Genomic DNA, 14,547 nt, shown 5'->3' with positions numbered 1-14,547 from the left:
TCCCCCTCTAAAGTTTATGGGATCACCCCTTCCATATGAAGTGGCTCTGGGGAAAAAATACCAAACAACTGAATATATTTATTTAAAGGTTCAAGAAAATAACTTACAGAGTCTCTCTTGCCCTGTGTCCGTCAGTCTTGAATCATTTTCTTGACCAAAAACTGAACTCAACAGTTCGATTGGCTAAAATTAAAAGAAGAATAGAATTAAATTTCTTATATATAATTGAGAAGAATTTATTTATGAGAATATTCGCTCTAACATCAGGGAAGATGAAAAGGATGGTTGTGAAACTGCTACTTACACTATTTCTAATATGCATGGAACATGTGGACCTGTCCTACATATTAGGAGCTTGACGAGGGCTTCTTACTTTCGTTGAAACCATTTTATTGATAGAAAAAGAAGAGAGACCAGAGTCTGAAAATTTTTTACATTAACACGGAGTCATGCTAAATTTTCATATTTCAAAGTCACATTCCTAAGTTATAAAGCTAGGGAAAATAACGGCAAACTAGCTACCGCTATTCTTTCTTAGATAATTGATTTAAAAAAAAAAATCGAGAAAAGAAGTTTTCAAAGAAAAGCAAAGAGTTTGAATATTTAAGTTTAAATTATTACACCAAAGATAAACAGAAATAAAGTCAAATAATTGTTCTTGTATAAAACTTCCATACATCACATCTAAAAATACGTAAGTCCGAAAACGAACAAAAAGTACAGTAAATAACTTAATAAAACTAAAAACCATCAGAAACTACCACAAAGAGAAGTAGAGCTAACGCCCCCTATGCCTTCTAAAGACCGTATCATAGCTTGCATTTACTGAAAACAATCTTTATTTCTAGCTATGGGCTTTTATTTCTCATAACATAAAAAATCCCCATCAAAACCAAGATCATAGGCAGCGCAATAGCGCTGCCTAAATGAAGAGCAATGTGGGCAAACTGTTTCATTTATATTTTTCTGACCAAGTCACGTCGGAGTTGTCCTTGAAACTTTGAATGGGACTCATTTGATAGAAAATTAAAAGTTCTGGTGCCTTTTTAAGAGTCGAAAGTGAATGGAGGGCAACCAGCCCCTCCACGCCCATCATTTCCTCAAACACACCCAATGAGAATTTTGAGATAACCATTTTGTTTAGCAAAGTTGAAAGGTCCAGTAATTACTTCTTTCGGGATGACCACCCCCCACATCCCTTAGGGCAAGGGCTATAAGTTTTAGTAGTTGCTCATTATTAGCATACAAGGATTTTATTGAAGGGGTGGTCGCATAAACTTTGGAGGGGGCTCATTTGAGTGAAAATCGTAAGTTGTGTTGCTCTTTTTAAGAGTCAAAAGCGATCAGATTGTGACTAGCCCCCCATCCCAACGTTTTCTTTTCCCCAAATGCGTCTGATAGAAATGTTGAGATAGCCATTTTGTTCTAAATAGTCCAAAGATTATATAACAAGACTTTCGGGGTTGAAACAAACCCCAGAGCCAAGGGGCAAGGGTTGTAGTTTTGCCCCAGGGGCATATATGAAACTGATTCAAAAGCAATGCGCCTTTTAAGCACATTTTAATATTCAAAAGCAATGGAGAGCAATTAATCCCCCCATCCCCACCCTGACGCCTTCTATTCACCGAACACATCTGATTGAAATTGTGAGATAGCCATTTCATTCAAAATAGTTCAATGAACTTATGAAAATGCCTCCAGGGTTGACACAACGCCTCAGAGCCACGGGGCAAAGGTTGTAATTTATGCCCCAGGGGCACATAGGGTTTATATGGAATAGGTGATCGTTCAAATTTCAAATGGGACTCATTTGATTGTAAATTGGAAGTTTTAATGCCCCTTTTAAGAGTCAAAAGTGATTGAAAGGCAACCAGCCCCCTTCACGTCCATCGTTTCCCAAAACACATCCAATTACTGCTCACTTACTCGCCTTCTATTCAACAAACACATCTGATTGAAATTGTGAGATAGCCATTTTATTCAAAATAGTCCAATGAACATATGAAAATGCCTCCAGGGTTGACACAACACCCCAGAGCCACGGGCCAAGGGTTGTGAGTTACGCCCCAGCGGCACAAAGGGTTCATGTGGAATGGGTGATCATATAAATTTCAAATGGTGCTCATATGATTGTAAATCGGAAGTTCTAGTGCCCCTTTTAAGAGTCAAAAGTGATCGGAAGGCCATTCCTTAACTCAGGAATGACTGACTATATTAAATTGGAACTTTCCTGAAAATATAAGGGAGATGATCAATTGACCAAAAAGGCAACACTTACATGCTACTACTTCTGCTACTATAACTACAACTACTGCTACGGCTACTTCTACTACTGCTACAACAACTACCACCAAAACAACTGCTTCTGTAGCGAGTACAACTAAGGCTGAGGGAATTGATAAATACGTTTGAGGAAATATTGAGGGTAAAAGTTGAACTAAATCAAAGCATACTATGTGCACACAAATTGCTGATACAGGCGTATCAGAAATATTTTTCAAACGGCTAACCATATCAAGATGATACTCATGGGGCATCATGAGTGGCATAGTCAACATACAAAAAAAAACATATACAAGCTAATACTGCAATTAATACTGCTGCTACTACTGTTGCTACTACTAATACAACACTACTACTGCACTACTTCACTTGCTACCACCACTACTGCTATGATACTAGTACTGTTAAGGCTAAGTCTATGAAGTTGAAAATTCGAGAGAATATTTAGGGGAAATTTCAACTGAATGAAAAGACACTATGAGCATGCAGATTGTCAAAATGATGAACCGCAATAATTAATTTGGTAATTAAGTTGGAACTTTCAGAGAATGTTTAAAGGGTAAGATAATTTGAACAAAAGGCAATATGTCCACGTTACTAGCAATAATACAACTCCAACTGCTACTTCTATTGTAACTACTTGTAAGTCCAAGAGCATTAAGATTAGAATTTCAAGAAGTATATAAATATTCTGGTTATCAAAAGGGTATATCGGCAATGTCATAGCAACAACTAATTGTATCAAGCTGACACTTTCAGAACTTGGTGAGAGGGATGTTTAACTGACCAAAAGGCAATATGTTATTACTGCTGCTGCTGCTAGTACTATTGCTATTAATAGTGCTACAAGTACTACTAATACTTATAATACTACTGTGGCTACTATTGCAACTATGCCTAAGGATATGAAGGTGAAATTTTCAGGAATTTTTTTTTAGGCGGAAAGGTGTATAGAATCACAACACGCTGTCTTTATGCAGCTTTTCAAATGTGCGTATCAGCAATATCTTAGGAACAGCTTGGTGTCTGAAGTAGAAACTTGCAGGGCTTGTTAGGGGGGTGTTGAACTAACAAAAAGACAAATGAATCCTAATGGTACTGCTTCTACTCATACTAAGGATAGGATGTCATAAGGGTATATTAGCGATATGTGCATACTACTACTTTTACTACCAAAACTACTACTACTACCACCACTACTACTACTGCTACTGATGCTACTACTACTACTACCACTTCTACTACTACTATTTATGCTTTTACTACTGCTACTAGTATTATTACTACGGCTACTACTACTACTGCTAATAAAGCGAAGGCTACTACTATTAATTCTATTGCTCTTACTACTCCTGCTACTACTATTACTACTGGTACTACTAGTACTGCTACTAAAGCTAAGAGTATTAAGTCGAAAAATCGGGAAATATTGAGACTGTAATGAACTATATCGAATCACATTATGCCCACACATGTTATCAAGAGAACGTATCAGCAATGCTTCAGGAACGGTTGATGGTATTAAGTTAAAACTTTAATTGTTTGTTAAAGGGGATGTTGAAGAGAATCAAAGGTGTTATGCTTATAAAGCTACTAATACTACTGCTGCTACTACAACTATTGCCACTACACAAGCTAGGGGTATTAAAGTGAATTAATTAAGAAATACTTATTCGGATTTTGAACTAAATCAAAGCGAACTATGAGCATGTAGATTGTCAAAAGGGTTATAAAGCAGTATCTCAAGAACGGCTTATATTCTCATGTTAGATCTTTCAGGGTAAGTTGCAGCGTATTTTGAACTAGCCACACTGCCCTATGTGTATACTATTAATACTACTACTACAGCTACTTTAACTAATGACGTTACAGCTATTAAGGTTAAACTTTTAGGGAACTTTAATGGAAATTTGCCATTAAAACAAAACAAAAAAATATATGCATCCAGGTTTTCAATAGGCCTTATCAGTAATATGATAGGCAGCGCCATTCTATCATAGCTAGCAACATCATTGGAGCTTCTAAAGGAGCTAATTCAATTGAAAATTAAAAGTTCTAGTACCCTTTTATAGAGTCAGAAGTGACTGGAGGGCAAGCAGCCCTCATTTGAAGCCCATCAATTCCAAACACATAAATGAAAACTTTGAGACAGCCATTTTATTCAGCATAGTTAAACGGTCCAGTAACTATGTCTCTAGGGATATTGAGTATGTCAAACTCCCACAGTTATGCAATTTGTTCGTCATACTTTAAACTAGATGTTGTTTTAAAACTAAATCAAAAGGCACTTCGTTTATGGTGGTTGCCAATATCCCAGGAACGACCGAGTATATTAAGTTAAAACTTCCAGGGCTACCACTATTACAGCTTCTTCTCTTACGATTTAATTAAATCATTAGAATTTTAGTGTATCCAAGCTGTAAAAGAACATAGATGGATTTTCTGGCAATGGTATTAAGTTTTATTTTCCAGTTCCACTTGAGGAGGAATAAAACTTAAAGAATAAAATTAAACAATACTGTCTATATGTCAAGATTATCAAAAGGGTTTGGGTTATTAAAAAATTGTTGACAAAGGTTCTGCAATATACAAATAGCAATCCAAACTATGAATTTTTATTGTAAAAAAAACACGAAAAGATATAAAATATTACTTTCTTTTTCCATGAAAAAGACTGTGTCAATAAAACACAAACATAAATTAATTTTTTAAAAATTTTCCACAAAATAAGTTTTTGAAAAAAAAAGTAAAGAACTCCATAAAACCAAAAATGAGAAGAAATTATGTCAAATAATAATCCAGGCATAAAACTACCACAGATCACCATCAATAAATAAATGAAGCCCAAAAAGAACAGAAATTACAATAAATAAGCGAGTCAAATTCAAAATGAGCAGTAATTAACATCAAGTAGTAGTAGTAGTAGTTGGCACATAGCACCTTTTTTTACTTCTACCCTTTCGAGAACCTAAATGCGCGTAGTGTGTTTTAATGTGGTTCAACATCCCCTCAACATCTCCTGCAATTTTCACCTCAATATCCCTAGCTTTAGCAGCAGAAGCAGTAGTAGCAATATAAATAGTAGTAGTATATTAGTACTAGTAATAACAATAAGAGGAAGGGACATTAAATTCATTCAGCAATGCTCGTCGTTGATAAACCTTTCATGTTTCCGAATTGTTGTTCATCAATAAGTACAAGGATCGTGTTTTTAATCTGCTGCAAAACTCTCATACAGTTTAGAGAATATTGGAGTTAAGGTAATTGGTCGAATTCCATAAAAATCCAATCTAACACCTTTCTCCTGTATGGGTGTGATGTATCCTTTTTTCCATTACTTAGGGAAGGTGCCACTTCTAGTTATTGTATTAAAAATATTTGATAAAGGTTTTGATAACTTATAAGGAAATCTTTTAATAAATCAATTGGAATGTCAACGGGGCATGTTGAAGTTCTCTTTAGTTTACGTATTTTCGCCTCAACATCAACAGGCTGTACTACAGGGATATCCTGGTCTGGTTCTGGGGGTCAGGGAATATTAGATGAGAGAGCAGGAAGGGTTTGTACAATATTTAATGAGTTTATTTAATGAGTTAGCTGTAGTTTCAGGGGGAACATCAAGAATAAAGTCAACATTTTTGACTGTTTTACCACTGATTTTCTTGACTTTATTATACCGCTGCTTCGGCCGTGCTTTAAAGAGTTCACTTACTTTATTACGGTAATACTGTACTTAGTTCATTTCCGTCACCGGTAAGTAGGATCCCAGCATTTGGATGTTTAGACTGGAGGTAATCAAGCGCTGCTTGGAGTTTTCCCAAGAAATCTTTACGCTGCTCCGATTTTTGGCCGGGTGGATAATAAAACCAACCAACAATGATATTAGTTAATGGGCGTGGTAGAGCTTTCGGTTTAACATTAATCCAAATTATTTCATCATACCCATTTTTTCCTGGAACACTAACTTCCCTTGGCGACAAATTATCACGACAAAAAAAATCATCACCCCTCCACCCTTTTTAACAAGGTAATGATCATGTGGGCGGAGTTTAATAAATTCATTGAAATAAGCCATCTTCAGAGTATCCAGGTTTTGGGACTGAACCTCGGTTATGCAAATTAAATATGATGCTAGCTTATTTGCCGTAATTTCAAGCTCAATAAGTTTTTTTCAAAATTAAGGCTTTCTGTATTATTTAATAACAACCTAGGGGAATGGTAATGTAGTTTATTATTCTTATGTTTACTATTATGAGTACTAGAAATATCCGTTTTATCTGGCAAATGATTTGAAAAAGGAGTTTGAGGGTGAGGAGGTCTATGAATACTTTCTGGGGGTGGCTGGAATTTATCATATTTTTCATGCATGGAGGTGCTATGGGTAGGTTCAAGATCAACTTGCCTAGTAGTAGGGGTGCCAGAAGGGAGAATATTTATTACAGGATAATATATCCTTATGACATCCTACATGCTGCACGTAGGATGTTTTGATTTGGTTCAACATCCCCTCAACACACCCTGAAACTTTCACCTTAATATTTTTAGATTTATTAGTAATAGTAGTAACAGTATAAATAGTACTAATAGTGGCAGATTTCCATTTTAAGAAAAATCGTGATTTGGGTGTCAGTCCTGCCCTTTTAATGGCATATATAAGTTGCACGATGTGAACTAGCTTGGGTAAAAAATAAGTTAATATAAATGTGGGCTAATAGTTTTATTTTTTATTCCTTTATAAGGGGAAAAAAGGCAGAGGTAAACGTAATCGAACTGAAGCTGAATTATTGGATCCCATGATGAACTCCACGAGTAATTCTGATGGTAGCGTTCTCGCTGATTGCCAGAGGTCAAATGCTGAGAATATTATTAAAATCCTGGAAATGGCCCAGTCCATAAATGCGAATATTGAGGCAATCCAGCATATTGTCTTGGAGATAAAAACTGATTTAAGTGCAATGACCAATCGTGTTACATTGATAGAAAATAAAAATAATGTGCTTGAGAATGAATTTGCAACAGCGAAATCAGAACTTCTGGTTCTGAGGAATAATATGGCGGGACAATCGGAGATGATTAATAATTGTAATGAGGAAGTGAATTCAGTAGTCAGTCAATCACTTGTTGAAGAATTTTGCAATAAAATGCGCAACTTCTTATTTTGGGTCCTAAATCAAGTACTTATTAAGGATGCCAAGTCTCTGATTTCGGATGTGCTGGTGCATGGATTGTCGTTTGATAGCGGAAATTTGCCGGGTTTTAGTGTTGTTTAGTGCTCTAAAATGTGTGTGAAAATTAAAGTGGACAACACATAGGTTCGATTTTCTATTTTGAGTAATGCGAAATTATTAAAGCGAAACAGTTCACTGTGTATAAGAATATTTTCATTGGCGATGATGTTTCGTCTCGTGTGCGCATTGTGCGCAAGGAACTCCTGGATATCCATAAATATCTAGTGGAAAAAGGAGTGGAATAACCTAGCCTCTGTTATTTGTGTCAAAAAAGACAACACTGTAGCTAAACTGCCTTGGAACAATGCAAAGGGTCTGTTGATACCACAATTTGTGTATTTTTGTTGATTAAGTCTTATTGAAGTTTTGTTATACTAGTTTTTGAATAATCTTATGATGTTGGGGTTAGTGTGAATCACTAAGTTAAGAGTCGCTGCGTTAGGAGCTTGATAGTTACAGGCAATATTTTCATGGCTTTTTCTTTTCTTATTAGTGTCTTGAAGTGGATTATTTTTGTTTTTCTTCTTCACTTCTGTTTGTTATCTTTATTACTATTGAAACCATGTACCGACAGTTTTTTTTTGAAATTTAATAACAATCGATAATTACGATCATGATTCCCAGGACATTAGCCGTCTTAATAATCTGGAAGCTTCTAATGTAGATTTTGGAGGTATATTTACGGAGCAGCTACATCGGGGTTATGACACTGGGATAGCAGGACAATATAAATATATAATTTCGAAATATTTGTTTAAAGATGGAATTCAATCTGAGTGTGGTGATGCGAAAAGCCTCAAAGTTTTCCATCTTAATTGCCAAGGGCTAAATCCTTTGTTTAATTTTTCCAATGTAATCGGTTTTCGGGTTATCCGTCTTACTGAAACCTAAATGAATGACCACAACTCAGCTGTCTTACAAATGCCAGGATAAAGATTTTACAATAGGAATCGAAAGTTCGGACAACATGGAGGAAATGGAGCATTAATTCGAAACGATATTGAGATATTGATAAGAAATGACCAAGTAGTATATCAGGAAATGTTATTTGAACCATTTATTCTTCAGCTTAGGCTGAAACTTAAGGATGTTTTTGTTATTATATTACAAAGGCCGTCATTTGGCTCAATACAAATCGTTATGGATCTTCTCACATCCACATCCATTCATGATGCTCGGGGATTTTAACATTGACCATCAGGAGCTTGATACGATCGTATCTATGGATTCTTTTGCAGCTGTGTATGTCCTATGGTTTATTTCTTACTATTAATATATGCACACGAATCACCATCTCCTCATAGAAGCTAATTAACAATATTTCTTTGAAATTTAGATTTTTCAGCTCCAAAGTTATTATTACAGATATATTAGATCATTTAGGGATTTCAGCAAGACTTGAGGTTTGTATTCCCCCAAAGCCAGCACCAATGATTCCAAAGTGTCCAATGCCCGTGTTTAGCCAGAGTAACCTGCAAAGGTTAAGCAGGAAATTGCAAAAATCGATTGGAATAATTTGGTCGATCTTACGGATGATATAGATATGAGTTTCAAAGGTTTTATGATATGCTGATTCTGATAATGACCAAGACTTGTCATTACCTCCATCATATATACTTGTATGATGGTTTGTTCGCCATCAAGGAAAAACAATCCTAAGAAACCATGGCTGTCGCCTAGCTTGTTACGTTGTATCAAACAGTTCGTGGTAACGAACTGTAGTAAGGAGCGACCCGGCTCAATAGTAACCAAAACTCTAAAAAATTGAATTTTGATATCAATAGCTACATCAAAAGAATCGCATTTTAATACTGATTTTAAATATATAAGTTTCATCAAGTTTAGTCTTACCCATCAAAAGTTACGAGCCTAAGAAAATTTGCCTTATTTAGGAAAATAGGGGGAAACACCCTCTAAAAGTCGTAGGATCTTAAGGAAAATGACACCATCAGATTCAGCGTATCAGAGAACCCTACTGTAGAAGTTCAAGCTCCTATCTACAAAAATGTGGAATTTTGTATTTTTTGCCAGAAGACAAATAACGGGTGCGTGTTTATTTGTTTGTTTTTTTTTTGTTTTTTTTTCCCAGGGGTCATCGTATCGACCAAGTGGTCCTAGAATGTCGCAAGAGGGCTCATTCTAACGGAAATGAAAAGTTCTAGTGTCCTCTTTAAGTGACCAAAAAAATTGGAGGGCATCTAGGCCCCCTCCCACGCTCATTTTTTCCCAAACTCAACAGATCAAAATTTTGAGATAGCCATTTTGTTCAACATAGTCGAAAACCATAATAACTATGCCTTTGGGGATGACTTACTCCCCCACAATCCCTGGGGGAGGGGCTGCAAGTTACAAACTTTGACCAGTGTTTACATATAGTAATGGTTATTGGGAAGTGTACAGACGTTTTCAGGGGGATTTCATTTTGTTTGGGGGTGGGGCTGAGGAGAAGAAGCTATGTTGGAGGATCTTTCCTTGGAGGAATCTGTCATGGGGGAAGAAAAATTCAATGAAAAGGGCGCAGGATTCTCTAGCATTACTATAAGAAAACAATGAAAAATAAACATGAAAACGTTTTTTCAAATGAAAGGAAGAAGTAGCATTGAAACTTAAAACGAACAGAGATTATTACGCATATGAGGGGTTCTAAAAATACTTTAGCATAAAGAGCGAGGTATTTAGGAGGAGATAAATACCTCGCTCTTTATGCTAAAGTATTTTTAGTAATTTCAACTATTTATTCTACGGCCCTTCTGATTCAGGGGTCATTCTTAAAGAATTGGGACAAAACTTACGATTTAGTGTAAAGAGCGAGGTATTAACGAGGGTATAAACCCCCTCGTATACATAATAAAAATATAAGGTTATGAAAGTTTGTTACGTAAGTTAATTCTTAAGTTACGTATATTTTTTACTAATAAAAACGTTCGTTAAAAATTAAAAGTTCTAGTTGCCTTTTTAAGTAACCGAAAAATTGGAGGGCAACTAGGCCTCCTTCTCCACCCCTTATTTCTCAAAATCGTCTGATCAAAACTAAGAGAAAGCCATTTAGCCAAAAAAAAGAATTAATATACAAATTTCATTTTAATAATTTATGTGCGGAGAGCCAAAACCAAACATGCATTAATTCAAAAACGTTCAGAAATTAAATATAAAAAACCAATTTTTTTAGCTGAAAGTAAGGAGCGACATTAAAACTTAAAACAAACAGAAATTACTCCGTATATGAAATGGGTTGTCCCCTCCGCAATCCCTCGCTCTTTACGCTAAAGTTTGACTCTTTGCCACAATTCTACTTTTTAAAACAATTAAAAGCTTTAGCGTAAAGAGCGAGGGATTGCGGAGGGGACAACCCCTCCGCAATCCCTAGTTGTGGCAATCCCTAGTTGTGGAATCAACTAGTGCTTTAGAAATCGATGTGAACAATCGGAAGTTTTAACTTCCCCTTGAAAGCGTTTACTTGGGTCCGAACGGATACGATTCCCTCTGTACGTCAAGGTCAGATACCGCCGTCCCCCCTGATTCAATTGAAGTAGTTCTCAAAGCTGCACAGGCGTTCCATATCAAAGCAGTAGGCCAGATACAGAAAAGGTTCCATTTCGAAGACGACATTTACAAACATGCTGAAATGGTTGACCCAGTGTCAGCCTAATCACTTCAGCCCGCCTCTCTGCTACCTTTTGTTAGGAAGTATGGACAGATCCCATGGGACAGAACCAAAACCGAGCAGGAGTGGAGGAGGCAGAGCCTCATCGATATTGAAAACGTCAAAACAATGGATGCCGTGACCTGCTGGTGTTTGGTAATGGTGAAAAAAAATGCTGCCGGAACAGAATTTGTATCCTAACCTGAAACCGGCAGTATTATTTATTTCCACTGTTCCATTTTCAAATGTCAATGTCGAGAAGTTTTTCAGTGCTGTAAAAGTAGTGAAAACTGACCGTCAGAATAAATTGAAAACATAAACTTTGCGGGGGATTCTAAAAAAAAAATATGGAATGAAAAGGGCTCAAGAAAGTGTGGAATGTGAAGATGATCAGTTACTTCACCACATGAGAACGGTGAAAGCTTCAGCCACCATACAAAAAATGTTGAAGACACATCAGGGGAAGGTGAGGTCTGATTACGTTTTAAAAGTTCCGATTGAACATATTAAACATCTTGTACTGTAATCTACATTACAGCATTACATTTTCTTTTCTATTTTTATTTAGCTGACGATTAAAAAGCACTTTAAACGGCATGACAAGACGTTCTATTATGGTAGTGATAGCTAGACTTCAATCTAAGAAGCCAAAATATGTTACCTTTCAATGGTACGGGTAAAATGAGATAGGGAGAAGCGGTTCAGGGAGTAATTAGAAAATGGGAGATTTTTAGGGATTTTGGAACAGAAGATGGGGATTTCTAGGAATTTTTCAGCCCTTTATTAGGGCTTTAAAAAATGAGAAAGTGGAAACACTGCAAAAGACTTTGTCACCTTCATTGGAAATTTATTTTACATTTAGGCAAGACGAAAGAAGAAAATTTACATCAAGACTTCGAATGAACTTTGTCATTGAACTATCACCGAAAAAAATGTAGTGAATAACCCAGAGCAGTGTGGTCTGAGAAAAGGATACGGTACCTAATTTAAGGTTTTACGTCGAAAATTCCTACGTTTTCCTTATGAAATATGTATTTTTGCAGTTCAATAGTTAAGGAATTCTTCCAGATTCGTGTGCAGAAATTTAAGTTGGGCAAACTCGTTCCGATTATTTTTCAGTCAAAGGAAATTATGAGGGAAATCCCCAAAATTATGGCGTTTCCGGAAGACAAGACAAGATCACGTTTTGTGACAAAAATGTCTATTAATCTGTTCTATTTTAGATTTCCCTAAAGATAAGCACCAGGCTCCTAAGCTAAACCCATAGCTCTTGAATTGTCTGAACAATTCTTGACCAAGGACAAAGGGTTTTAAACGTAGCTATTTAACTTTGGGAGCTCATATTTGAAGGTTATGTTGAGACTTTGTTTCTTTTTAATTGTGATTCCTCCAATTAGTCTGACGCCAATGGCACATGCGCGCTGTTTTATCATTTGAAAATACCCCTTTCCTCAATACACCCAGTTTTGGTCGCATGGCTAATAACTCTTAGTTGTTAAGAAAGGTTATGCTTAGTTTATTCGTCAAAAGAAACTTAATTTTTGCCATTACACACTGAGCGACAGCAAACTGTGGTTAATCTTGGCCCAACCTATCATATAAATGCAAAACACAATGCGATAAGTATTGTTATTATTTCACGATAATTGACATGAAATTGATGTTTTGAAATGGGGCGGTGCCGTGAGATTCAAGAAGATGAATTGATTGTATAATTGCATGTTAAGCATTTTTGCTGCTAAATCCCTTTCCACTTGGGTGCGGTACCCTTTCGATCCATAGGCGTTCTATGGAAGCACGTGTAAACATTACAGCTTGTAGTGCAAACATGCTTACATTATCAGGTTTATTTTATATCGAGCAATTCTTCTGAGGAAATACCTACTAAGAATATCCGCTACTTTAATGCAATTCTGGAAAATAAAAAATACAACGACGAGTCTTTTTGTGTTGCGAGAGCGACACTTTGGTTTTGTCGTGTTTTAGTTTTTGTTTTTTTTTTCCTAGCACCCGATTTCAGCTAATTCCTAGAAACTGGCAAGGGTCTAATCTCTGCGGTTTTTACGGAAAGTGTGGACCTTAAGTCGGATTGATGAATATGACTTTACATTTTGGAAAGCTTCGTAGAACTCTTGCCTGGGGCCAAAAAGAGCGACATTAAAACATAAAACAAACAGAAATTACTCCGTATATGAAAGGGGCTGTTCCCTCCTCGGCGTCTCGCTCTTTACGCTAAAGTTACTCTACTTTTTAAAACAGTAAAGAACTTTAGCGTAAAGATCGGGGCGTTGAGGAGGGAACAGCCCCTTTCATATACGGAGTAATTTCTGTTCATTTTAAGTTTTAATGTTGCTCCTTACTTTCAGTTAAAAAAAACTTGTTTTTTTATCTAATTTCTGAACGTTTTTGAATTAATGCATGTTTTGATTTTGGCTCTCCACACCTGAATAATTATAACGAAATTTGCTTATTCTTGGCTAAATGGCCTTCTCATAGTTTTGATTGGACGATTTCGAGAAAAAAGAACCGGGGAAGGAGGCCTAGTTACCGTCCAATTTTTTGGTTACTTAAAAAGGCAATTAGACATTATAATTTTTTACGAACGTTTTTATTAGTGAAAATATACGTAACTTACGAATTAACTTACGTAACAAACTTCTATATTCGTATGTTTTTATTACGTATGAGAGGGTTCACCCCCTCGTCAATACCTCACTCTCTACACTAGAGCTTAAATTGTGTCCCAATTCCTTAAGAATGACTCCTGAATCACAAAGGCCGTAGAATAAATAGTTGAAATTAATAAAATCACTTTAGCGTAAAGAGCGAGGTATAAGGAGGAGGTGAACCCCTCATATGCGTAATAATTTCTGTTCGTTTTAAGTTTTAATCCTTCTCCTTAATTTCAGCTGAAAAAACTTTTTCATATTTATTTTTTCATTGTTTTTTTTTAAATACCAAGAAATCCTGCACCCCCTTCATGGAAATTTTCTTCCCCCGTGTCAAATTCCTCCATGGAAAGCTCCCCCACATAACTCCCTCCCCTCACTTCCCCCCCCACCAACCAAAAAATTCCCCTGAAAGCGTCTGTACACTTCCCAATAACCATTACTATATGTAAACACTTGTCAAAGTTTATAATTTGCAGCCCCTCCCACGGGGACTGTGGGGGAGTAGGTCGTCCCCAAAGACATAGTTATTAGATTTTTCGACTATGCTGAATAAAATGGCTATCTTAGAATTTTTATCCGGTGACTTTGGGAAACAATGAGCGTGGGAGGGGGCCTAGGTGCCCTCCAATTTTCTGGTCACTTAAAAAAGGCACTAGAACTTTTAATTTTCGCTAGAATGAGCCCTCTCGCGACATTCTAGGACCACTTGGTCAATATGATC

General features: G+C 36.3%; 1 protein-coding gene across 3 annotated transcripts in view; it reads right to left on the bottom strand.

The window, feature by feature from the left end:
• The window catches only part of LOC136030225 (trichohyalin-like), a 185,779-nt gene that overhangs the window by 118,080 nt on the left and 53,152 nt on the right, over positions 1 to 14,547 (bottom strand). For 2 of the 3 annotated variants that reach the window (XM_065709039.1, XM_065709040.1), the window contains exon 2: positions 108 to 183. The exons of the other annotated variant lie outside the window; for it this stretch is intronic. In XM_065709039.1, coding sequence (XP_065565111.1) covers positions 108 to 183 — 76 coding nt within the window. The remainder of the gene's footprint in view (positions 1 to 107; positions 184 to 14,547) is intronic. 3 annotated transcript variants of the gene reach the window in all.

Source organism: Artemia franciscana, chromosome 8, assembly GCF_032884065.1.
Source record: "Artemia franciscana chromosome 8, ASM3288406v1, whole genome shotgun sequence".
Lineage (NCBI taxonomy): Eukaryota > Metazoa > Arthropoda > Branchiopoda > Anostraca > Artemiidae > Artemia > Artemia franciscana.
This window is presented reverse-complemented; position numbering and strand designations above follow the sequence as displayed.